This window comes from Pyxicephalus adspersus, chromosome 5 (genome assembly GCF_032062135.1).
Source record: "Pyxicephalus adspersus chromosome 5, UCB_Pads_2.0, whole genome shotgun sequence".
Classification (NCBI taxonomy): Eukaryota; Metazoa; Chordata; class Amphibia; order Anura; family Pyxicephalidae; genus Pyxicephalus; species Pyxicephalus adspersus.
In genome coordinates, this window is record NC_092862.1 from 81,634,674 (window position 1) to 81,662,246 (window position 27,573).

Sequence of the window (27,573 nt, forward strand, 5' to 3'; positions counted from 1 at the left end):
TAATAATTTTTTTTATTATTATAATAACTATAGTAATTACAATTATATATATATATATATATATATATATATATATATGAAGCAAACAAGAACGTGTGTGTGCTTGTGACTTTTGTGGGAAACTCTAGTCCGATGGCAAAGCCGTGCCTTCGCCCGCGGAAAGTCGCAAGAACTTCCCCAAGGCCGGTCCTCCGATCAGGCATCGTACGCCTTTAGATAGGCGCCTATGTAGAGGAGCTGAACTCGGTTAACTCTTGCCCAACAGGAAAGAAATAAGTGACTTTTAAATATGCTTTTTTCTTAGCGCAGTTTTAAACATTTGAACAGCACAAACATTTTTTTAGGGCTAGGAGTAATATGTGTGCCATTAGAAAGAATGCTTTTTTAGGGGAACAGTGACTTTTAATGCAAGCTCTCCAGAGTAAAACTGCCAGGGATGCGCGAGCGAGCTTTCAATTTTGCTTGATGAATCAGGGCCTTTGTGTCTGCTTAAAAAAACATTCTGCAACCTGTTCTGCTCAAAAATCCAGCCAATCCATGTAGGCTTTACAAAATTTTTCTCTAATTTTCTTAAAGATAAGATGTATCTCTTCAGACCTAGGCATTACTTAGTCATAAACTAATATTTCAATTTTTTTATCATCACTTTCTTCGTGGAACTTTTTCCCTCTTTACTTATGGTTGCACAGGTCTTTCCTTTTATGCTTTCAGTAGGTTGCACGATTTCAGGTTTCTTACTCACAACTTTTACTTTTGGACTACTGGTTTCTTTTGTACTACAGCCTCCTCTTCTTCAGTAAACCACCCTTCTTCTTCAGGAATTCTACTTTCTCTTTCTTTGATTTCTTTTCTTTCTTCACAGAAGAGTTGGTTTCAGTTTTCCTTTTTGAATAGGCTGCTGACTTAAATTACTTTTATTGTTTTCAAAAATTTTATTAATTGTTCAGATATAAAGTAAATGTAAAGTAAATAACAAGAAAAGGAAGGGGACATCGTACAAGAAAATTGCCAATTTTTATAGCAACTCGAACACAAAGATATCTATAGTTTCTTTACCATCCAGTACATAAAAAATTATGGATCTATTCATTTATTGTTGTTATCCTTGAAAATGGTTTATTCAACTAGCAAAGGAAATTAGAATAGTCAACATCACCTATCGCTTAATATAATCTATCATAACAATACTATTTCTCATGATTTTTGGATCCCCTTAACCTGTATCATAATTACCTCAATTAACCAGGCGTGGGGTATTGAACATAAGGGGAACAAAGAAAAAAAATTGAAGGAGCCTCAAGAAAAAGGGGGGGGGGGAGAAAGAGGAGGGGAGAAATATGTGTGGGGAAACCAACTGGGTAAGGGGTTTGAAAATTTACACATTGCCAGATTAAAATTAATTTTATGTTTAGTGAAATCAAGAGGAATGTTAGAAGCTTTCCAGTAAAAGGCAATTGTAATGCGGGCTGCTAGCAGAATGTAGTTAACCAATCTGATCGACTGTCTCAGAACTGATTCTTCTAGCTGAGAAAATATTCAGAATTGAATTCAGAATCTCTGGACTCGAGGGCTGTGCCACCAAGCATGATACAGGGTTCTCATCTGACCGCAGCTTCTATAACATAAGGGGGAAAAATTTGCATTTATTTTGTGAATCCTGACCAGAACAAATACCACCTCATCAACACTTGATAGTAAAGCTGCATACACACGTGCAATTATTGTCATTGGAAAAGATCTTTCACATTCTATGCCAACGACAAAGGACTGCACCATGCATGAACAAGTGCTGTACATACCGCACTGTTCTGCTCTATGCAGAGGGGAGAGGGAGAACGACGGAGCGGCACCCTGTTGTGCGCTCTCCCTCTTTCCCTTGCACTAGGATCGATCGTCATCCATCATCTGTGGATCCGCCAGGACGGTAGTTCGGACGATGGGCGTTGTACACATGCCAGATTTTCGTCCGATATTAGCCGAGAACCATGTGTACCTAGCTTAGGTCTTTATAAGTGAGATACCTTTGACAGGGAAGTTGACAACTTTTTCCAAACCTGGGCATTCAATTCCACCCCTAGATCTGCTTCCCATTGCTTCATATAGAAGAGTGTTTTGTCTTAGTAAAATAGTGTACCATAATCCACTGATATCCTCCCTTTAGCTTCAGTGATCATTCCACAAGATTTTTCGAACACAGTACTCTGGTAAGGAGGAGACAGCCCTTTAAGTTTATTTTGAATAAAAGATTTGATTTGATAGTACCTGAAGAGTTCACCTGGCGTGAGGGCAAATTTCTCTTTTAGATGAGAACAAGTAAAGATGGCTTTGTCATCTAATAAATCTCCAATGTGGAAAAATCTCTTATGGCAACCCTGTTTACATCCAGGAGGTAACTCAGGGTTTTGCCAAAGAGGAGGAGCATGTTGCTTTTTTGCCCATCCCAAACTGAGAGAGCATAGGAAAGAGAGGGGCAGAGAATTGCAGGTCTACTATTGGATGGTACCTACATAAGGAATTCTATCGGGTTTTAGGGGCAAAACAAGGCCTCCAGGTCGGTTCATTGCGGTCTAGGATGTGGTAGAGTGCTCAAAACTAAGGCTGCTATTTGAGCCACCCTATGGTAAAATGAAATATTGGATACTTCCAAACCTCCTAATTTATTAGGGATGTATAGCGTTGATGCATTTATACGATGTTGCTTGTTGCCCTATACAAACTTGAGTAACTTGTTCTGTATGTTACAGAGAACTATTTTGAGATTTGCTATATTCTAAATAGGTATAGTAGTCTAGGTAAAATAATCATCTTAATTTTTGCTTTTCTTCCAAACCATTATAGAGGATAAGAATGCTTTCTGTTTAAGTCACTAGCTATTGTGCGGAACAATGAGGGATAATTGGCCGAATAAAGCATTTTAAGAGAGGAGGTGATTTGTATGGCAAGATAAAAGATAGCTTTGGTATTCCACTTAAAATCAAAGTTCCCTTTCAGTTGTGCTACTACAGATTCCAGGAGTGAGATATTGAGGGCCACTGAATAATTCCTATAATTTTTTAATCCCAAAACTTCCGTCTAACTCTTTGAACAAGTTAGGCAAGGATATTATGAAATGGTAAAATATACATTAGAGTGTCAACTTTAAACAAACCACATCTGTGTTCTGAGAGACCACATTAAATGCCCTCAATATTAGTGCTTAGCACAGATCAAGCGAAAATAACATTGCTTCCTTTCTGTACCTCTATCCCATTTTTCATGTATAGCCGAGATCAAATTAGTAGTTCTCCTGGTTTGATCAGGATCTTGACAGTGGTGTAGAAAACCGACCTGATCAGGGTGAATATACTGATCTAAAAAGGATCCTAGACGAAGAGATTTTTTCGTCATTATCTTTAGGTCACAATTAATCAGGGAGATAGGTATGTAGTTTGCGATTTCTGTGTGGTCTTCTGGTTTATGGATTACACTTATTAGTGCTTTATAATCTTCTTCTGGAACCTTAGTACCCTTGTGTAGATAGGTAAAGTAACCCATTAAATGAGAAGCTAGAGTTTTTTCAAATGTTTTATAATAAATGTTGGGTAAACCAACTGGCTTAGGCGCGCTATTGGTTTTGAGATTTTGAATAACTTTCAGAACCTCTTCTGCTGTGCACTCCTTATCTAGGAGTTTAGCATGGTATTTATGTAATCTTGGTTTTGGAAGTCTGGAGAGAAAAGATTACATTCTGGATTACGACATGGATTGAGGTGCTTCATTTAAATTTTGGTAAAAATCATGGAATGCCTCTTAAAAAGCATGAATTACATTTTTTACTTTCAGCGTCATGACCCAGATCACCATATGTGCATACTTTAGCATGTCATTCTTCCTTTACATGTCCATCCTTGCCATTGTAGAATATGTCACCATTAACTCAACCCAGCTTGCCAGCGGCCCCATACATCTTTAAACTATTTAGCACAGTAGTGATCAAACTTGAAGGCCACAATGCAAACAAACTTAAGGATGTTTAAAACTATAAAAGTTTTAGTTTAAAATGACATTAATTTGAAATGTTTATAGCTACTGTAACATACATGCACCAAATAAAAGAAATGACAAATCAAGAATTTCTGCACCCATCATTTGATGCTCATTTTATTATTGTGACATTTTATTACACTGGGGAACACATTTTTTGTTGAGTTAGATCTTACACTTGTTTTTTTAATCCTTTTTGGGAGGTGAATCCAGAAATGACCCAAGTTTTTTGCTATCACATCCAGTTTTTGCGATACAGAGTACCCTCCATTTTTGTCAAAAAACATACAAATTTTACATACAAAGAAAAAATAATGAAATAATAACTTAAATGTACTGTTTACTAAAAATTCTTTTGTTCATACAAAGAATTTTTTTTACATTAAAACATTTTAAAATTATTTGGGTAAGCGGTTAAGGTAAAAATTTACGCTTATAGCTTTTTCTGGCGTGTCCAGTGTTAGGACAATACCACTGGATGCTCCAAGAATAGTCAGCTATCATATGTACATCCCATCTACGCTGATTCTGTCCTTTCATGACCTTCAAATCTTGGTGAAATAGTTCACCTCGCTCATCATTGACTGCACCAAGTATTTTGTAGCTCTCCTAGAGTTTCTGGACAATTTCTGTGTAATTATTTGCTTGTGTGTTTCCAAGAAAGTCCTTGACAATGGCTTTGAATGATAACCAAGCAATCATTTCAACTTCTGACATTGTCCTGATGAAATGTTCATCTTTGGTGAGTTGCTGAAAATGTGGACCATCAAACACACCAGCCTTTATTTTTTCAAATGACAGGCTAGGAAATGCCAAAATGAGGTACTTGAAACAGTCTCCTTCAGTTGGCAAAGCTTTAATGAACTGCTTCATCAGACCCAGTTTCATGTGCAGAGGCGGGAATATATTATTCTATCTATCAACAAGTCGCTCGTGTAGAATGTTTGGATCACTTGGTTTTAGGGCAGGTCTTGGAGGCCAATTTCTTTCCACCCAATGCCTCTCACAAGCTCTGCTGTCCCACATGCACAGATAACAGGGATACTTGGCGTATCCGTGTTGCTGACCAAGAAGGAAGCATACCATTTTAAGGTCAACACAGATGACCCAAATGTGTTGGTGACATTGCAACAACTCAATGACTCTCTTTATGTCTGCATATTCTTCACAAAGAAAAACTGAGTGGCCAATTGGGACTGACCCAAATATATTGCCATTGTGAAGGAGGACACACTTTAAGCTCCGCTTTGAGCTATCGATAAATAGTCGCCATTCAGTTGAGTTATAGATTGGAATTCCCAATTCCTCCATCAAACCAGGTATGTTATGGCAATACACAAAGCCACTGTCAGTTCTGAAATACTGCAGAAATGCAGAGTCCTCTTCAATTTCAAACTCTTCATCATTGTTGTCACCTAGTTCATCACCATAATCATGTTCTTAAAGAGAAGATAGTGTAACGAAAAACCGGCACTGGAATTTCATCTGAATGAGCCACTGGGTGTATAGCCGATGGTAGACTAGGGTACTCTATGTTACATTTATTTTTCTTGTCATATCCTGAAGTTTACTTTATAAGTATATACAAAAGAAACAATCACTGAAATGATCTCATCTTATCACGTGTTCCTTTTGTCCACATCCATAAACCCTCAACACACTGTTTGCACACCTTATGAGGGGCCCAAGAGTTTTGATCACCTAAGTTTACCTTTTAAATATGCCAAATAGGCTTGCTCAACAAATGTGGTGATGTTCGCCTTTGACTGGGAATGGTGAAACTGCCATAGAAATAACAAAATGAATCAGGGTTGTTTAGGCACTTGCAACGAGAAACAGCAGAGCCAAACATGATCTGAAAGAAAGGAAATACGTGTATAAGTAGAAAAATAAATTTTGCCTTTTCACTACGTAGAGCAGCGCACAACCTCTGACCTCACTGTCTTGTGTAGATGAATAGCCTATACAAATCCACGCTACAGTAAGCACATTAATATAAGCCAAAAAGTAAAAAACTGACATAGAAGACAACTAACTGTACTTTTAGAATCAGCATACCTATTTTAGTGTAAATAAGCGTAAACATTGAAGTCAACAATAAATCTGTTCAAAATTGTTCCCCAGCGTTAATGAAAGATACAAAACTAAAGTTATCATACAGTGGTGACCGGTCATATATTTCTCCCCACTCACCATTCCTGTATCAAAGACCAGAACATACACCATACAATGTGTCCTGTCAGTTATAGGGGGTGCTAACCTCCTTTGTACCCCAAAAACTCTGCAATGGATACTTCCAGAGAAATGCAATTCAGGTGACAGATAGCCAAGTGTTCCTACTACTACATTTTCAGGTCCCTACAGCTCCCCGTTCCACAGATAGTAAGTGGCCAGATGTGTGACAGGAAGCACGGTATGACAGGTATAGTTTTTCTTATCTTGTGATAGCTCTGCAGAAATAAAACTAACGGAAGAGTTAGCCACTAGAGTCCCTCACTTATCGTACATTTTTAGATAGTTACATAGTAGGTAAGGTTGAAAAAAGTCCATCAAGTTCAACCACTAGGGAAATAAACATATCCCAGATATAAAACCCTATTGACATAGTTGGCCCAGAGGAAGCAAAAAAAAACCCTGGTACAATTTGCTTCAATAGAGAAAAAAAATTACTTCCTGATACCATGAAGCAATCCGATGTTCCCTGGATCAACGGTTACTGGTATATTAAAGCATTAATACCCTGTTATATTCTGTGCTTCTAGAAAAACCTTCTGCTTTTTCTTAAAGCGATCCATAGAAGTTGCTGAAACTATTTTCTAAGGGAGACGATTCCACATTTTCACAGACCTTACAATGAAGAATACATTCCTTATCCGGAGCTTAAACTTCTTTTCCTCAAGACGCAAAGAGTGCCCTCTTTTTCTTTGTAATGATCTCAAAGTGAATAATTGAGTAGATAGTTTTATGGACCATTTATATATTCATATTGGGTGATCATATCGCTCCCTTAAATGTTTCTTCTCAAGGGAGATTCCATTCAGTTCAGCTAATCTCTCCTCATAGCTAAACTCCTGCATTCCTTTTGTTTAGTTTAGTTGCCATTCTCTGCACTTTCTCCATGTCCGCAATGTCCTTTTTGTGTACTGGTGCCCAAAACTGGATTGCATATTCCGGATGTGGTCTGACAAATGCTTTGTACAAAGCACTTATGAACAAAGAAACAGATCATTACTTTTTATTTTGCATGATGCACATTTATGTATTGTCAATTTTTATGATTATTAGAAATTATTTACCCTGTAATACTGTACACAGGTCCTCTTGATAAGGACTGAACTAGATACATATACTTCATAGGAAACAATGTTGAATGAATGAATGATGGATGGATGAATGATTTCCACCCTGTAACTAACTCCCTGCGTGATTAGCTATCATCCCATGGTATTTAAATTCATGTACACTTACACACATCTGTTGTAGTATGTTGGACCTTATATATTTTAATAATTCCTGTTTGATAACGCTTGTTACAATATATACGACTATTGTATCCTCTCTACAACCACTTTAATGATATGTTATCTTTTTCATACATTACATGATAATGATATGTTAGATCTCTGAAATATATGATTTTTATTGCTGCTGCTTAGTACCCCCATATGCCTAAAACATATACAAAAAAACTTTGTTTTACCTCTTTGAACCAAAGATTTAACCCATTTAGGCACAAGCAGCGTACAGCACTGTCCCTTTTTGGACTGCTGCCCTCAGCTCACCCAAAAACACACTTTATTTTCCTCTGCTGGTCACCTCTGCTGGTCATTTACTTCTACAAAGGTAGAGGCTCAATCTTATATAATTTATTCTTTATTCATAAAATAACCATTTCTCCATCACAAACTGCTTATCCCCTTTAATAAAGACAGACAGAGATGTCTGAAAGTTCTGGAATAAACATTTTAAGCTTCTATCACACCGTTCATTCCACTCGGACATCTGGAAACACCAGTAGGTAGTGCTATCTTGGCTTCATCCTGTGTCCTAACTTATAATTACATTACAACATCCTAAATATATATCTTCTATCTAGAAGTTACTTTAGCAGGAAACACCAGAAGGTAACGCCATGTTGGCGAATTTGATAATTACATCATAACATCCTCAATATATATTTTCTATCTAGAAGTAACACTAATAATTATCTTTAGTAAATCAGGGTCCTACTAATACTTGCTACGTTATCTCTATTAACACTATCTTTTTTCAAGTTACAGTATCCCTATTAGCTAGCTATATAATACATAAGCGAAACCACACTATAAATATCAGTTGTGCTCACACACTTTTATTCCTATATTAAAACAGTCATTCATATTTACCCATGCTTTGCATTCTACTCTCTCCAAACCACAGTATGTCCAAACTGATGTCGGTCTTACTATCAAATCACTCACAAGTAGCAATTCAGTATCACAAGGCTCCTAATGCGGTAACGCGTTGGGTGGGACACCTTACTGCCATCGATTCATTTATAGATACACAGCTCTCAATCTTTTAAATTATGTTGTTGGAACAATAAAATTTTGTGTTTTTAAATTTAACTCTGGTTGAACTTCAAAAGCCAGACTTTCCCTCCCTCCCTCTTTCTTTTCCTCCAACAGATACACTATATGAAACCACAGGCTAGGCAAATAGGAGTCCACTCTTCTTTGATCATCGATTGGGGCTATTCTTGCGGGTGGAACATATTAGTAAACCATATGTGGTCGGACCAAAGCTTTGTACAGGGGCAGAATTATGTCTAGATCTCTGCAGTCTCTTCCTCTTTTGATATAAGAAAGTATTTTGCTAGCTTTTGATATTTCAGCTTGGCATTGCAAGTCTAGGATCTTCCAGAACCCCCAGATCTCTTTCCATTTATGTCCCCCCCAAATGTATTCCCCCTAGACAGTATGAAGCATGCACGTTGTTATCCCTCAAGAGCATATTTTACATTTATCCATATTAAATGTCATTTGCCACCTGGCTGACAGTACATCCAGGTCTGCCTATAGATTGTAGACATCCTGTATGGACCTATTTCTTGTTGTGTGTCATCTGCAAACACAGAAATGGTACTTTTAAACTCCCAAACTTTATATCATTCCTAAAGATAATAAACAGTAAAGGGCCCAACACTGAACCCTGGGGTACACCACTAATAAATTTAGACCATCCAGAGTATGGATCATTAATCACTACTCCTGGGATGCGGTCCTTAAGCCAGTTCTCTTTTCTTTTACAGACTGACTTTTCTAAGCCTATTGACCCTAAATTGCATATTAACCGTCTGGGGTGCAGTGTCACATGCTTTAGCAAAGTCCAAGTACACTTTATCAACTGCTATTCCACTGTCTACCTGTCTACTTACTTCCTCATAAAAAGAGAGTAATTTTTTTGACAACTTTTGTCGTTCTTGAAGCCACGCTGACTATCACTAATAATAATATTTTCTAGCAGAAACTCCTCTATGTGGTTCTTTATCAAACTCTCCAGGACCTTTCCAACTATTAATGTTAAACTAACCAGTCTGTAGTTCCTTAGTAATGACTTTGCTCCCTTACGCCAATCTATTGGTACCATGCCAGTGATTATAGAGTCTCTTAAAATTAGAAATAACAGCTTTGAAATAACTGAGCTCAGCTCTTTGAGGACACGTGGATGTATTTTATTATACCTACAACTCCCCTTTCAGGAGAATTTGGGGTTCAAAAACAAAAGCCGACATTTATATGTGACAGGGCACAATAGTATGATAGGAATGATAACATTTTAGTTAGGGGGGTAGCCAAGGAGTCCCCCACTTGCCCTCATTTAACCTCTAGTGCCCGGGGATCACACACAGGAGGATTTTATGAATGCAGCCATGGGAATCATCCTGAAATGATTTCCTCAATCTTCCAATGGGTCTGCGAAATCGGTACACCGAAATTTATCATAAGGGCAAGGAAATTTTCGCGAGAATGTCAGAGGGATTCTCGCTCACCCCTATTTAGCACTAGATGAAGCCAGTTCCACTCTATGCTGACTAATGCCTTCTCCACGTCGAGTGCTAATAATGCCGTCGACGCAGACAAGGAGCCTGACAGCCGAGCCTGTTCCTATACAAACAGTAATTAATATATTTATACTTTATATATTATATACGCTATAATAAATAGTAATTATAATTATATGTTGTCGATTTACTTAGTACAAAACCTGACTGAGCTGGACTGACCAATCCCGAATGATATGATCCCTGTTCAAGAGGATCTTTTTGCTTTTGAGTCAATTTTTGACATTAACCAACAGAGCAGATTGTTGGTATGATGATGAAGTGAACATATCATTATTAGCAGTTAATGGGGATGCAATATCATCTACTAATATTTTTTAAAAATTCATATGGCAACCCATCCGGACCTGGTGCCTTTGCATTGGCGGACCTTTTAATAGCCGACACCAGAACGAGAACGAGTGTCCTGTAGACAATTCACTGCCTTGTGTCATTCATAGAATGATGCAAAAACAGATGCTATGTCCCTTGGTGTTCGTAGTACTTTACCATGCAAATCTTTAATGGCCATTATGCGTGGAGGTGCTCAACAGCCTTTCGCATGCGCATGGTCTTCATTTTTAAAGTGAACACAAGAGCCATGATCCAGCCTCTGAGTATTGATTTTGCTGTGTCCCAATACAGTTGTGGGTTTGACTTATGAATTGAATTGTGAAATTCAAAGTCTATCCATCAGTGTTTTAGATGTTTTTGGAAGGATTCATCCTTGTCTAAAACGGAGGGAAATCATCATACAAAATCTGATTTGTTTAAATAGCCATCAGATAAGATGACAGGGACCAGAGCATGATCTGATATCACTAGCGGATGTATAACCATTGTGAGACAGTGACTGGAAAAGTAGTAGAAAATCGTTATATTTCGCCTAGGTTTCTTAAATATACAATGTACTAGGCTACAGGAAGTGGATGTCTCAACTAGGAAATGCTGGGTGAGATATCAGAAAACCAGGAAAGATGGGTTGCCTTAGCAAAACATTGTTTGCTGAGGACTTTGTTAAATGGTGTTTTCGGGTCTGGATTTCTATGGAAGGATGAGCAGGCTGGTAGTGGGGCTCCTCATTCCCTTCCTGTCCAAAACAGGTTTTCTTATATAGCTCCCAGCCAGGTGATGGAGATCAGCCTATTTCTGGGCTATAAAGGTCTGCACTATGAGCATGTGTGGGTGGGGGAACTGGTTGAACAGATTGTCTTTCACTATTGCTGCTGAGGTCTGATAAAATGACAAAAAGGACACTGTAAGTTTACTTTGAGTTGTGTCATGTGGCCGGTAGTAGACCGTCCGTATAGAAAGGGTGATCTTGTGTTTAGTTAGTGCTCAGCCGAGCAGGAATTTATTTTGTGTTTTTGCCTGTATGTAAAGGCGTTATATTTTGCTTGTGGATGCAAATAAAGAAAACAGGCAAATGTGAGTATGTTCCTTTTCTAGAGGGTGTAAATGCCTTCAGGTCCTGCACACAAGGGGTTAGGAAAACCCCATTCGTATGTAAATAATAAATGCTATAAATCACACCTACCTCTCAAATTCACAGCTACATGGAGCGTGCACCATACTGACACTGGTATGAGAAGAGTTTCTCTCTGTGGCACTCTGGAAGCCCCTCTCTATATAGGTCAAAGCGATGTATCTCTCTCACTTTCTGATACAGTATAAAGGAAATACTTATCGGGTGTCTTACTTCCTGCTTTGAGTCAGTATTCATTAGCCTAGTCCCATAAACAGTGAACATGAAGTTTGTTAGCAGGGCCACTCGTTTGCCGAAGCATCACTGTCCAATGTATAGGAAAAAACACAGGGCAGTTACAGTGCATTGAGATCCCTTGTGATCTCTCAGCACCACCTTGTGGGTGTTCATAATAGTGGATAATATAGAATTAACTCTCATTCTATATGGAACCAGCAGTTGCATATAAGTACATATTTCTTTTAAGACATGGACCCATGTCCGCTCTATGGGCTATGTGATGAAGAGGAGAATGACTGACCCGATCTGGGGTGGAGAGATGTCCTCCAGTGTTTACATGGACTGGCTTCCTCTGCCATTTCAGTGACAAAGGATGCAGCTTGAAGTAGAGCTTTGGAAATTTGGAGGAGGAGGAGCCTACGGTGCCGAGACAAAGCGATCCATCCCTCAATAGCTGCACTCAGTCGGTCCATGGTGGGTTGATAAAGCTGTAGGGGAAAGTCGAGAGGACATGCGATTACGAGGAAGCTGGAGCTGCCGCTCTGCACTGCTTCCTTCATCGGGCATCGAAACCGGAAGTCAGGTCATTTTTGTTTAGTATTCCACTATTCCCCTTTCCTTAAGAATGTTAAGAGCTATCTCACCAATAGCTGAAATCACATCATTAATGGAATTGTGCAATATTGAACTCCTGACTATGGGCTTTCTCTATTGTCGACCCCCGTCGTCCTGCTGGTCCCCGCAGGTCCTATGGACACGTCCTTCCTCCTCGATCTCCAGTGGGTGAATGCAGCAAAGATCTCTGGGGTTTCCCAGTGACATTGGTGCATGCGTCGGTGCCGGCAGGCAGATCGGTGGGCAATTTAAGCAATTTTGGATTGGATTCAATACAAAAAAGCTGTATTTAGTCAAATACAAAGAAATATTCTAAAAATTTATATATATATATATATATATATATATATATATATATATATATTTTACATGCTACTGTACATTTACACTACATGTTTAAATATTTTTTTTATTTTTTTTTAACAGTGAATTATGCCCAAGAATTAAAGCCTACAATGAAAGAGACATTTCCATGCAAAAAATTGTACCACTTTTTGCATGGAAATTTGCACAGAATTAGACCGCTATGGAGATTAAAAAGCACCATATATTAAGTTTATGCTCCAACAAAACATTTTTTGAACAAGATACATAATACTCAGATTTTCTGTGGTAAACATATTTGTTGAATGCTTTCTGTATTTCCATTTCACTAGCTGCCATGAGATCATCAACAATTGCCAAATTTACTTTGTCTGGTGAAAATAATTCCTTGTCTGAAAAAGTCTGAGGCAGCATATTTATAAACCTATTATGTGTAAACAAATGAGAGGTCTTCGTACAGTTTTTGCCAAAATGCATTAAACCAAACAATATTATCAGGCTTGTGAGACATTGCCCCTGATTCATCATTGAAATCCGCGATCGCTGGAAGCGCGATAATACGCGCGACCCGCGATCGCGGATTACCGCGGTCCGGGACTCGAGTGCGCGCGTCCACTCACATCCTGAATCTGCCGGCCGGAATGATTTTTTAGGGGAACAGTGACTTTTAATGCATGATCGCCAGTAAAAAGCTGTCGGATAAGCGCGGCTCCGTGCGCGAGCTTTTCCGGTTGTTGAATAGCGCGATCGCGCGCGATTCCGGATCGCTAATACGAATGCGCGGCCGATAATCCGATTTTGTTTGATGAATCAGGGGCATTGTATCAAGCTGTAGTTATAGCTGTTTTACAAAATAACTCTTTTTAGAGTTGGAGGAACTGGCTAAACATTCAGAGCAGGAATATAAGCTTTTTGTTAGTTTTAACAGGTAAAATGGGAAAAAAACATTTTTTTAAGCGGATTTTAACTTTAAGCGGATAATTTTGCAATTCCAAAGTACTTTGTGTTTAACCAAAATTTAAACAATTACAGTGCCAATTTACATTCATATACTGTTGAAATTCATCCTTTCTTCATTAGATATTTAATTGTCCTTTTACGCAGTCAACATATGTCATATTGCTTATTAATTTGATCACTAGTTTTATCTTCGGATCATTAATTATCCAATCATAAGTAATTTCTCTTTCTTCTTTCTTCTCCTTTTCTTTCCGGGATTTGGGCTCACATTGAACAGCTAAACTTAATATTAAGTGGAAAAAAGAGAAAAATGTGTTCTTTTGATGGTTTGGTACTGTTTACCTATATGTAATGGACAATATATATGTTTAACACTTGTAGTACAAATATTCAAGTCTCCACCTCCCCTGAGTAAACCAAAATTGGCGAAAAGTGTTGGGAAGCGACTTACCTGTTATGGCTTGATCTTTGAACACATACATATCAATTTACCACAATTTTTCTGAATTAGTGATCATGGTTCAATTTGTTGAAATCATTTTTTTTTTAATTTTTATTAACACTAATCATAGTGCCCTTAAAAAGGCTCTCTTCTTTATTCTTTCTCAAATTTTATAAAAAATGGCAGCCATAGCCTTCAATACAATTTGTTTAGCATCTAATTGATTAAAGTTGTTGATGTCTGTTATTGATATTGATGTCTGAGTCTGAACTGGCCAATTTTGCTCATCCCTGGGCAGCACGGTGGCTCAGGGGTTAGCACTCTGGCCTTTGCAGCGCTAGGTCCTAGGTTCGAATCCCAGCAAGGACACTATCTGCATGGAGTTTGCAGGTTCTCCCCGTGTCTGCGTGGGTTTCCTCCGGGTACTCTGGTTTCCTCCCACATCCCAAAAACATGCAGTTAGGTTCATTGGCTTCCCCCTAAAATTGACCTAGACTACATTAATGATATATGACTGTAGTAGGGACATTAGATTGTGAGCTCCTTTGAGGGACAGTTAGTGACACAACTATGGACTCTGTACAGCGCTGCGTAATATGATGGCGCTATATAAATACTGTATAATAATAATAATAATCCCTATTAGTTTATGATTGGATTGGGTTATAGGACAGCTTCAATAAAACAAGATTACTAAGCATTATATTCATAGTCATGCCCAGTGTTACATAGCAGGTTAGGTTGAAAAATCATGCAACGTGACAAGAAGGAGAAGAATATTTTCTTTCTGCAGCTGTCGATGATTTTTTTGTCTTTTTTGGTTTTAACTATGGAAGAGTGACAAATAAATCTTAGAACATGGGTGCATCCACACAGCTCAGCACCAGACTCACATTGAGCCATATCCCTTTGATACCAGAGACTGACAATTTCCACCCCATTGATCCTGGAAACAATACACAGCCTGATGATACAACTTTCTATGTATTTAATGCAAATGTGCTGGGGGAAAGGAAAGCAAAAGGAGAGGAGATGAGGAGTGTCTAACTGAGACTGTACTAACTAGTCAAAAACGAGGGGGGTTAAGGGAGGAACATACCAAATACAAATAAACAATGAAAACCTAGCTGCTGTGGCAACACGCTCCCTATCTGGTATTGGTAGACCCCACTATACTATTTCAACTGTACATTGCAAATTAAAAAACTTGCATGAATAAGTCCAAGATACAAATGTTAATAAAATTGTTCTGGACCTCGAACCAAAGAAAAAAAAAACATAGAATAACATGCAAAATATATCAAGTTCAAATGCAGTCTATGACAAGTAGTCAACAGCTGATAGTTGGAACAGTTCCTGTAAAAGTTACATAGTGGTGGGAGAATTGGGTAAGTCTTCTGCAGGTAAAAGCAACACAACTTCTGTAACAGGTCCAAAAAAGGTCTTGACTACTCCATCTCTTACAGTTCTCATTTCTACTTTATGTACCTTTACATTTTCGCTGGGAATTGGCTTTGTAATCCATTAGGCCAATCTAGACAATGGGTTTGTTGATCCCTTAACAACATGAAATCTTCCTCCTTCCTTTGTTCTTGTCATTTCCTATGACTTTGCAACAAACTCAGATACTCCTTTCTCCACCTTTCCCAGAAACCACTGGCAAGATGTTGGACTTGCTTCTATCGGAATTTGTGAAGATCGTGCTACTTGAAAGCTCCAGGCTTTAGGAACTTCTTCCATTTTTTTGTGTCAATAAGGCAGCCAGGGTTAGAATAGCAGGAGACTCTGGGTTAAAAGAGATGGGAACCAGAGGCCTCCAGTTGATTTTACTGACATTTCAGCGAGGAAGGTGGTTAGGACTTTGTGAGTGAGCTTAGCAGAGTTGGTGTCCAAAATGCGTCTAGTGATCCCAATCATTCTCTGCTACGGCCTACCCATATGAGATGAATGTGGTGGGTTGAACTTCCACTCGCAACTGTTTTTCTTCAGGTAATCCTTAACCGGCATTCTGTTCATCTCCAATTTCTTGCAAGCTCCAATAAAATTGTACCACAGTCTGACCTCAAGAGTCTTACTGGACCTTTAAGTGCGAGAAATCTTCTCAGGGCATTTAAAAAACTCGATGAATCCATAGACTAAATTACCTCTATATGTACTGCTCTCACAGTTAAACATTTAAAGATTATAGATCAATAGATATTGCACTTCTACAGTCCCTTTGCCTTGAAGTAGGGTTCACACGACAAGTGTTTACAGGAGAATACATATTTGACTCAACGACAAAGAAGTGAATGGTGAAAAGGATGTTTGATGTTGCTCTATATATCTAGAACCTGCTATAGTCCACTTTTCTTGAAGATTGTAGGGCAGTTTAGCTACAACTGGGTTGATGTCATGTGCTGTGTCTAAGTAACTAAAGATGCGTCCTGGCCAGGATACGAACCTGTGACCTTGTGCTGCAAAGGCCAGAGTGCTAACCATTGACCCAATCTTGCTGCCTAATAACCTGCAGATTCGTTACCACTGAATGCAGTTGTGTTGCAAGTCTTTTAGGTTTTTAGGCATCTCACGTGTGTACTGTCAATGTGCCAGACTGCCTTCCTCCACTAGACCAACCTCATTTGTGAAGCATCAAAAGTCTAGCGGGGAACTAGAGTGTGGTATGCCTCCAAGCATGAACAGCTGGTAAGTATATTATCTCAACTCCCAAAAGCTGGACTTGTTATTTTCTCCATCAGGATGTCTTTTAGAAATCTATCTAAGGGAGGGAAACACTCAGCATTTCCTGAAATCTTAGGCTACATACACACGTCAGATAAACGTCAATGGAAAACGAATGATTAACAATTGTTTTGAACAATCGTTCGTGCACGACCCTATACATGCTGTAACAACACGATCGTTCAAAGATAATTGACCTCTAATGTACAGACAATAGATGTGATCATTTGAAAAGTTAAGGAAATGAAGGCTATGAGTGAGACAAAAAGAATGTGCTCACGAACAATCAGTATTTTCACATAAATCGAATGTTCTTCCTGAACACTGTTCAAGTACTTCTCCTTGCAATATGCCTTTCCATGTGTTCTCGCATAAAAGGAAAGTTGCCCTTGCTATGGTGTGGTGTAAAGATTGGTTCATGGACCAAGACACCGTTTCCAATGAGAATCTGCTATGTGAACTGTGCCTGACATCCCCAGAAGACTAAGAAAATGATTTACAAATGTCCGTGCTTTCAAAAACTATTTACAGCAGTAGGACATTTTATCCAGAAACAAAATGCGAAAATCCAATACCTCTGAGCAGAGGTTATTCGGCACATTGAGATTCATTGTCACTGGGAAGTCTCTGCAAGGCATGTTCTCTACTGGTAACTCACCACAAGCTATGGGTCATATCATCCCTGAGACATGTGCGGTAATAATTAAAAGCTTGAAAGATGAATACATAAAGGTAGATATCCCATACAAATATAACGCAAAGAAATTTACACCTTTGGTTTACAAAAAAATACAACACTTTTTGACAAAGTGCAATTTTTTGTAAAACTGTAACACAAAAATAGTGAAAATAATTAACAACTGTACAAATAAAGAAAAAAACAACAGTGCTGAAACAACCACAACAAAAGCAAAAAAGTTACATTGTCAACTACAAATTAGTATACTGGTGGCTTTCATTGTCAAAACCAAAGTCACTAGTCACTTAGTACACTATATCAACTGCTACTCCATTGTCTACGTGTTTACTTACTTCCTCATAAAAAGAAAGTAAATTTGTTTGACAACTTCAGTCTTTCTTGAAGCCATGTTGACTATCACTTATAATATTTTTTTCTAGCAGAAACTCCTCTATGTGGTTCTTTATCAAACTCTCTAGAACCTTTCCAACTATGAACGTTAAACTAACCGGTCTGTAGTTACCTGGTAATGACTTTGCTAAATTTTTGAAGATAGGAACCACATTGACCAATCCATTGGTACCTTGCCAGTGACTAAAGAGTCTCTAGAAATAATGGCTTTGAAAATCCAAGCTCAGCTACATGTTGATGTATTCTATCAGGTCCTGGTGCTTTGTCAACCTTAATTTTTCAAACATATCCATTCTGAGCCATTGTGACTCATTTAAGACAGTGACATTGCTATTATGAATTTGTACTTGAGCTCTGGCATTTTCCTTCATGTACACAGAGTTAAAAAAAGTGTTTAGTAAATCTGCCTTTTCTTTATCCCCAGTTACCAGCCCAACGACATCCCTTATCCCCAGTTACCAACCCAACGACATCCTTTAAGGGGCCTACATGCTCAGATCTGATCTTTTTGCTATTAATATATTTAAAAAATTTTTGGAGGGTTGCCTTACTTTCCTTTGCAATCTGTGTTTCATTTTGAAGTTTTGCACATTTTATCTCCTTTTACATCTTTTGTTATATTCTTTAAAGTTTTCATATGATGAAGGCGATCCTTCATTTTTATATTTTTGGAATGCCCTTTTTTGTTCCTTTTGGCTTTTTTAACATCAGCTGTGAGCCAGATAGGTTTTAATTTTAGCCTCTTAAATTTATTACCCATTGGAATATATTTTTCAGTGTCCTTTTGTAAAACAGACTTGAAACATTCCCATTTCTGTTCAGTGTTCTTTGAGGACAAATATTGTCTCCCAGCTCAAGTCACAGAGAGCGCTTAATAATGGAAAATTTGCTCTCTGTTTTTTACAAAGAAAAAATGTTTTTTACTTTCTTTTTTTTTTTTGCTTCCTGTTTACAGCTTACAATAAATTAAATCATATTATGGTCACTGATACCCAGATTCTCCTTTATATGCACATTTGTTATAAGCTCTGCATTGTTAGAAAGAACTAGGTCCAGCAGAGTATAATTTCTAGTTGAGGCTTCTATAAACTGTACCAAAAAATTATCTTGTATTCACAACTTTCCTCCCATTTCCTGGTCCTGTAGTGCCATTACTCCAGTCAATGTCAGACTTCAAGTGGAACTTTCTATAAAAAGTTTTGCATACCATATGGGGAGCACAATACTTATCCGGGTCCCCCAGTTTAATACCAAAATATGCAAGATATGCTTGTTTCACAAATTCTGAAATGTTGCTTTGTTTTTTCTGAGAGAATTCACCACAAATGTAGCAAAATATATTAGGTTCATTTAAACAACTTCTTAAAAAGCTCCTATTTCTGTAAAAAAAAAATTGTATGAATAAAAAGAAGGAAAATGAAGGTTTTATGAAAATAATGCTACATTTAATATATAAAATGCAAAACATTGTGTAAATAAAGATTGATAATATGATGCTGTGTTCACATTTGTTGTTGGTAAAATCGTCTATTCTGATTCCTGTATCACAAGAACTAGAGCCAATTCAATGAAACCGATGTAATTACTGGATTCAGCAAACCTGAAATACACTAAATATATAATATATAATATAAAATCCCTGGCAAGTAAAAATTAGTTTGTTTCCAACCACTTTTCTTTGACGTGTGTATGTAGCCTTACTTCAACTCACAAAATACTTGGATGAGTACTAAGAATTAACTACAAAACACAAATCATGCCTTAATAACTTTATCTGTAAATTCTGATTTATGTGTATCTGCATTTGGGACTACTGCTTTGTGTTTTCCACAGCATGAAGATAAAAAGACTTCCAGTCATTATTTTGGCTCAGAAATGGCGCTAAAGGCTTTTTATTGATTAGTTGTTTTTTTCCATTTCTTTGGATGTAAATTACTGGTTTTTCTAAACCTTTTCTCACACATTTCTGCTCCCATTTTTGGAGTTATAGCAGACGATGTGTGATAAAAAAGTCGAAGCTTGAAAATCTCACTACTGTTAGGACTGCAGCTTTCTGACTGGCAAGCTAACATAGCAACAGATATGTACTGTTTTCAGGATATGAAGAACAATTAAGCACATGCTGACTTGACCTTACTATTTGGTCATTCATTTTGGTGAGTGCATTCCCTGTGAGAATTAAGGGGGAAAAAATTAAGTGCAGTTTAAAGGTTACCTTAAAGCCTATAAATAAGTGGACCAGATTCTGTCATCAACATCTGGTCGACTTACTGCACAAGCATGGTTTTACCTTTTTTATCCCTGAAGGATACAGTTAATGTTTCAATGATGAGGCTCACTAATCTGTTTCATGCAGGATCAGTTACTATATCTGGAAGGCCCACTTCATATGGTGTAAGTCTTGTAAATACTGTTTGTTATTTCTTTCCCAAAATTTAATTGGCGCTTAAAACTGCCATCAGTGAGGAAGTTCTTAAGTTGCAGCCCTGCCTTATAGCCTTGCATTTCTTGTTTTGAATATTCATTCAGGGGATGAATCACAAAATTTATCTTATCCAAGTAATACCTAAATTCCGAGTAACACCTAAGTTAAGTTCTCTTTTTGTACAGAAGATAGAGATGTCTCACAGTCAACCTTATTCTTCTCAGTGGCCTTCCTGATGGCTTTTACCTTAGTTCTGATGATATAGGAACTTTATGCTTTATTTTGGAAGCCTTCAGAAATCTTTTTGATAAAGACAAAGTGGTGCTGGAACCAGGATTTTCTTTTTTGCCAAAGTGGGATCCTTCTTCCATCTTAAGGACTTTGTTCATGTATTACTTTTCCTGACTCTAGTCCAAACTAAGATTACTCTAAAAAATCTAAATTAGGCTCGTTAGGACCATCAGGGTTTATCTAAATTTCACTGCTTTCTTTTGAAAGATAGATTTTTTTTTTAGGTTGCTAGAAAGGTCTAAAGTCATCTTCTCGTTGTCACGGATCCTCGCAGGACCAGAGTATATGTGCCTTTGTTTGTGTTACCCACCTCACACTCCTCTGCAGCCAGCAGCAGCCCCAATCAGGAATCCTGGAGAAAACAAGGCTGTTGCTTAGACTCTGTGCCCTGTACACATCTCTGCCAAGCGGGTTGGTGACACAGAGGGTCCATTATCCTGCACTGAGACACCGTGATACTAGTATTTTTAAGGAGATGATAACTCATAACTATGACAATAGGCATAAGGAACTTTCTTATTTCTCGCCATTGCTTGTGCAATGAGGTTGAGGCATACTGCACATTTTACCATCAGGCCTCGGTATCCTAAGTCTGTAAGGCTGCAACTTAATTATTTTATTTATGCTTCTACATAGGTTGCAGGGTTTTGCAAAGCAGATACCAGATTTAACAACTAGGTTAGGCAAAATTTTGAACATCCATGTCAAAGGAGAAATATTTTATCCTTTCCTGCTGTTGGATACTTTTTTTTGCATATCTTCAAAAGTACTGTTCGCCTACCAAGAACCTCCCAAATGTCAGAAAGCCATCTGATTTTTTTCCCACCCAGATTGACTAAATAGAGGATAGTATGCCAGTGCTTGAGAATGTCAGATTGAGGAGTGAAGCAGCTTTATTGTGTTTGTATGATTGGGGGGGGGGGGATGGTACTTTTGTAGAGAGGAAGGAAAAGAATTGAAGGAGGAGCCAACCCTGGAGCTCATATTCCTTACCGATTCCACTGGGTAATAGCATCGTGTTGACATCGCAGGGACAGTTTGATTTGAAAAATAGTGGTGGATTAGTATCTTTCATTGGTTATAAGCACACAACATACCTTCTTTCAAGGGGCTGTCTTCCACCAACTTGTATGGCAAGCATTGTACCACCTGTGGAATTTTTTCACAAAAGCTTTTAGTTGACATGCTAGAGAATGGCTGGGCACATTTCTAGCCAAACATTCTCCACATGAGATATGAAAAATGCAAGATGAAAAGGAGGTGGGGGGAGGGAAAGGCACTTTCTGTAGAGCCTGCCTTGATAATGAAAGAACTTCATTGGCAGCAACATTAGTAGCATCCAGAGTAACGACACTAACTTTTTTTTTTTTGAGATCTTGATGGAGGGTAAGATGTAGTATGATTTGCTAGACACAATGTTTCTTCCAGATCAGCAGATGATGCTGATTGTGTGCTGGAAAGGTTAAATAGTGAGTGTTGCTGCACTTTACCTCTTTTTTAATCTGTACCACTCTACTGCTCATTACTCTCATCCAATTTCCATTTTCTGCCCAGACCATTCCCATGTCTGTTCCTGATCCAGAAAATGGCAAAACAATGCCTTGCTAATTATTATTATTATTATTATACAGCGCCATCATATTACGCAGCGCTGTACAAAGTCCATAGTCGTGTCACTATCTGTCCCTCAAAGGAGCTCACAATCTAATGTCCCTGCCATGGTCATATGTCATTATTATAGTTATTGTAGTCTAAGGTCCATTTTTTTAGGGAGAAACCAATTACCCTCACTGCATGTTTTTGGGATCTGGGAGGAAACCGGAGGAAACCCACACAGAAATGGGGAGAACCTGCAAACTCTATGCAGATAATGTCCTGGCTGGGAATCGAACCTGGGACCTAGCGCTGCAAAGGCCAGAGTGCTAACCACTGAGCCACCGTGCTGCCTTCAACTGATTGTGCCATATACAATCAAGTGTGAGCCACGATATTTGATTACACCACCAGGATGTCCAGAAACAACACAAATGCAAAAACAAATGCTAATGTGTCTGCCTACTGTTTTCTGAGCCCTGGTTTTCAGTAATACACCACCACCACAAGCGCAACCACTACTGCCACCAGCAGAAGCATCTGCATAGACGAGACAAAAAAAAAAAAAGTTGTATCCTATCAATGCACACCTGAGCACATTGTACTGTAGTTTCTTTAAATTGAATAAATGTTTTACATCATCACTCAGCTCCTCCCCCTTAGAAGCTTAAGTTTCCTGTGAATCACAAGTTTCATGTATCATTTGCTGAAACAGGAACATTGTCTGAAAACAGAGTGAGTGGTCAAAGTTGCAGAGAAAGCAAAGGTACTATAGCTCCGATGTAATGTATCATGTTTACTGTTCACATTTTCCTGCTGTGACTAAGACAAAAAATGTTCCAGCCAGTCTACAAAGGGTGAGGTATGGCTGGGACGGATCTGCCTCTTCTTACCTTGTGAGAACATGCATACCTGGACCTCTTTCTGTCTGCTACAACTCGATTATGACATTTCTCACTAGCACAATGAGTTCACACAACAGTTAAAGTGAACAACTAGTACATTTTTATCAGCAACAATTTAACTGGAAATAAATACTGTGATTTTACTTAGTGATTGCTGAACAGTTAAACTATGAGGACAACTAAGGAATTTTAGTAGCAGATAATGCCTACTTGGCAAGCACTATGCCGCTTTTTATGTCTTCTAAACCCAATATACATGTAAAGGGAAAATACCACCCGGGCAAATGCTGTATGCTACCTTTTTGTTATTTTTTCACCCAACTTAACCTTTAAAGGGGTCTGCTACCACATTACTTAACTTGCTCCCAGCTGCATTGCACTGCCTCGGGAATCATACAAAACCCCTGTCCCTACTTAACACCCAGAGATCATTTCTCCATCAACCGTTTTTTTGTAGACACCACAAAAATTTGTTCTTAATGGGTCAGCCATCACTAATAACAACAGCTGTGTAATGCCCTCAAGGATATTCCAACCTCCACGCTTACTCTTAGGAGCGCCCTCATTGCTCACTAAATACCCTCCTGTAATCCTAGGAATCACAAATCAGTCCCACCTGCATTGAGGTGCACCCCATCCCCCTGCAGATCCTGCCAGGCATCCACCTCGATATCCCTATGTCTGAATACCAATCCCCCATTTTGTACCACAAATCTGCCCACCTCCTTGTTTACTTTAATCTCTGCCTTCAACTGATTGTGCCATATACAATCAAGTGTGAGCCACGATATTTGATTACACCACCAGGATGTCCAGAAACAACACAAATGCAAAAACAAATCAAATTGTATGTCCCTTATGTGCTCCCTCATACAACAACTGCCCAGATCGTTGCCTCCAACAGCACCACGATAACTGGAGGCCTATCCAACCTGGAAAAATGACCAATCCACCATAATGATCCAACACCGCAGGGACTGTCAAGTTGTCAGCCACAACGTACAAGTCTGTTTTAAACAAACACACTGCAAAACATATTTCAATAGGTAATAGGTTTTAATTGTACCCTTTTAAACCTCTATGGCTCACAGCAAATGATAAAAAAAAAGCCATAAAGAATAAGGAAGTTACATTCCAAGAATATAAAAATGAGGGAACACCTTCATCATTTGAAAATGATAAAGAATATAACAAAAGATGTGAAAAGGAAATCAAATTTGCAAAACTTCAAAATGAAAGACAGATTGCAAAAGAAAGTAAGGCAAACCCCCCAAATATTTGAATTTATTTATAGCAAAAAGATCAGAGCATATAAGCCCCTTAATAGGTCGGTAACTGGAAGAAAAGGTTGATATACTAAACACTTTTTTTTAGCTCAAGTCCAAATTGCTAATAGCAATGTCACTGCCCTTAACAAGCCACAATGGCTCAAATTTGATATGATTGAGAAACAGTTGGATAAAATTAAGGTTGATAAAGCCCCAGGACCTGATAGATTACATCCATGTGTCTTCAATAAAACTGAGCTCAGTTATTTCAAAGCCATTTCTAATTTTTAGAGACTCTTTAATCACTAGCATGGTACCAATGCATTACGAAAAGCCAATGTAGTTCCTATCTTCAAAAAGGGGGATAAGTTATTACCAAGTAACTACAGACCGGTAAGTTTAACATCTATATTTGGAAAGGTCCTAGAGTTTGATAAAACAAACATTTAGAAGAGTTTCTGCTAGAAAATAATATTATAAGTGATAGCATGGATTTAATCCCAACTTTGTCAAACAAATTTACTCTTATGATGAAGTAAGTAAACATAGTAGACAGTGAAGTAGCAGTTGATAGAGTATTTGTATTTGTCCTGGGGTGGAGAAAGTGCCGAGCACTGCCGTGTTCTATGCCTTTTTTAGATGGGGAAAAAAAGAGTGCCGATCTCACTGCACATTTGTGAGATTGGCATTTTTTTTTTACCTCGTTGAAGAAAAAGCAGCCAGAAGCCTCCTGGGATCTATGACGTATGTATTCTGGGTAGCTCTGCGCTCCTATTGTCGCAAGAGGAGGGGCCTTTTTTTTTCTTTAAAAAGGGTTTTAAACCTCCTTCCCAAAATGAGACGGTACATTTACCTATATATAGGGGTTATCTACCCTTACGTGTAAGGTATAAACTTTAGTTTAGGTGCGCTTTAAGGTCAGAATGAGATGCATCCACTAAATCATTATGTACAGAAGTACTTAGTTTAATTTTAGTCTGGAAAATTGAGCATTGTGTTGTATCTACACTTATCCTTTAACAAACCACAGCACCTCTATGTTGGCAAAAGAAAACATGTTTTAAAAAAAATACCACTATTCCCAATGTGGAAAATGTAGAAGTCTCTACCATTTTCATTGGAATTATCATTTTCAATAAAATGTTGTCATTAAACAAAAGCAAAGTGTCTCATCTGTAGTCTAAAGAATAATTAATGATGTTATTTATTTATTTATGTCATTTACTTGTTAGTTTAGTTTCTTTCTTGTCAAATTGGAATTCTTTGGGAAGATCTAATGTGGTACAATTTTTTGGGCCTTTGTTTCAAATTCATTTTTTATATCCAATAGTTTCTATTTTATATCCACTATTCTCTTTTATTACTTTTTGCAGCAGCCATTCCAGGTCCACCGGGTCCACCAGGAAATCCAGGAATTCCAGGATCCAGAAACATGGTAAATCAATTTTAGTGTTTGGCAAAAAGCAAATTTACAGGTCATATACAAGAGATATATTTTTTCAAAGAACATAAATCTTTTCTTTACTGTTTTAATAGACCACAGACAGCAGTAGACTAAATGCACATTTTCATTTGTGTCTTTGAACCTTGGTGTTCTTTTTTAAAGCAATAACGCTTTTAAAGGTCAACAGTACATGACCATGTATGCATCAACAATTAATCTATTTATTGATTGGATTTTCCTGATACAGGTGGATGAATACATACATAAATATTGTAAAGCATAAAAAACACCAAAAACAAGAATATGTGATCAGGTAAAATTGTGGCTTCAGAAAGTATTTAGACTATTTTGCTTTTTTAAATTTTATGTTTCAACTTGATGCTTCGAACATTTAAATTGTTTTTTTTTTTTCATTTTTCTACCCTTTGGTACTTTATAATGACTAAGTAAAAACAAAATTTTAGATAATTTTGTACATTTATTAAAATAAAAACCTGAAATATCACATTTACATAAGTATTCAGAGCCTTTAGTTGAGGCACTTTTTGGCTGCAAAGCCATTCAAGCACAGTCAGTTTGGATTGGGACTATTGGTGGACAGCCCTTTTTTAGGATATTTGTAACCAGTATAGAGTAATGATTAATAAGAAAAAAAGGTTTTAAATGATTGTAGTCACTGTATGTATATATATTGTGGGAAATAGCACCAAATGGGGGAGGCTTGCAAAAAGGCTGTTCCGGGCATCATTGTCTCCATAGGGCTCCTGCCCGTGTTCATTGAACAAAAAAAAGGCAAAACAAACCAAACAATCTTCCCTTGCAGGGGTGGGGTCAGCAACATAAAAAACCTTAAAAATTAAAGCCTGGCTAGTAAAAAAAACAAACAGCAGAATCTGGCATCCAAACCAGCACTTCTCCTTTCACAGACACAGGTAGTCTGGCTCAGGCACAGGGGCTTCTGCTTAGCACCAGGTGTGCTATATAGGATTGTGAGCCTTGGGAAAACATGGGACCTGGAATTGGAAATCTGCCTCACCACACTCTTGCAGATTCCCAGTAAAGCCAGCCCCAGGACAGAAATTTAAACAATCAGCAAGGAAAGCTAGAGCTTCCCTGCAACAAATCTCTGCTAGTTTCACCTTAGTAGAAAAAAGGTGAGAAACTGCAGTCTCACATACCTTTTGTAAGAGAAAGCCCAAATTCCCTCTCACTGATCCCCCAGCTCCCTGTGTGTCCTTAATCGATATCCCAATCGTTAAGTATAAAGCATCAACCTGGCTTTGATCCTTTGGGTGGAGATGGTAAAATAGTGGAGATGGTATAGTTCTGTAGGCATGTTTACACACATATAGCCTGGTGGATTAAAGATTGGCCTTTCACCTTCCTGGCTGCATGCTGGAAAGAGTGCAGACAGAAATCCTAGCAGAACCCTAACATGTCCCTTGTGACTGGCATATCACAAAGGCCCTGCTATCAGCAGGGTTCATTACAAACTGCAGGCCTGTTCTACCTCTGCAGCTTTCCCAGAACAAAGACCCAAGTACTCATCTGGGGGGGGGGGGGGGGTGACTGGCTGCTTAGTAACAGCCTGTGCACACCCCCTCCCTGCCCTCTCATGCTTGGGACTCTCAGGGCCTGATTTAAGACCTTAGAGGAGCCAAATAGCTTGCCCTACTCAAGTCTCT

At 38.2% G+C, this 27,573-nt stretch overlaps 1 protein-coding gene across 4 annotated transcripts in view; it reads left to right on the forward strand.

The window, feature by feature from the left end:
• The window catches only part of COL15A1 (collagen type XV alpha 1 chain), a 493,232-nt gene that overhangs the window by 311,135 nt on the left and 154,524 nt on the right, over positions 1–27,573 (forward strand). For all 4 annotated transcript variants that reach the window (XM_072411944.1, XM_072411942.1, XM_072411943.1 and 1 more), the window contains one exon: positions 25,818–25,879. In XM_072411944.1, the coding sequence (XP_072268045.1) occupies positions 25,818–25,879 (62 nt within the window). The remainder of the gene's footprint in view (positions 1–25,817; positions 25,880–27,573) is intronic.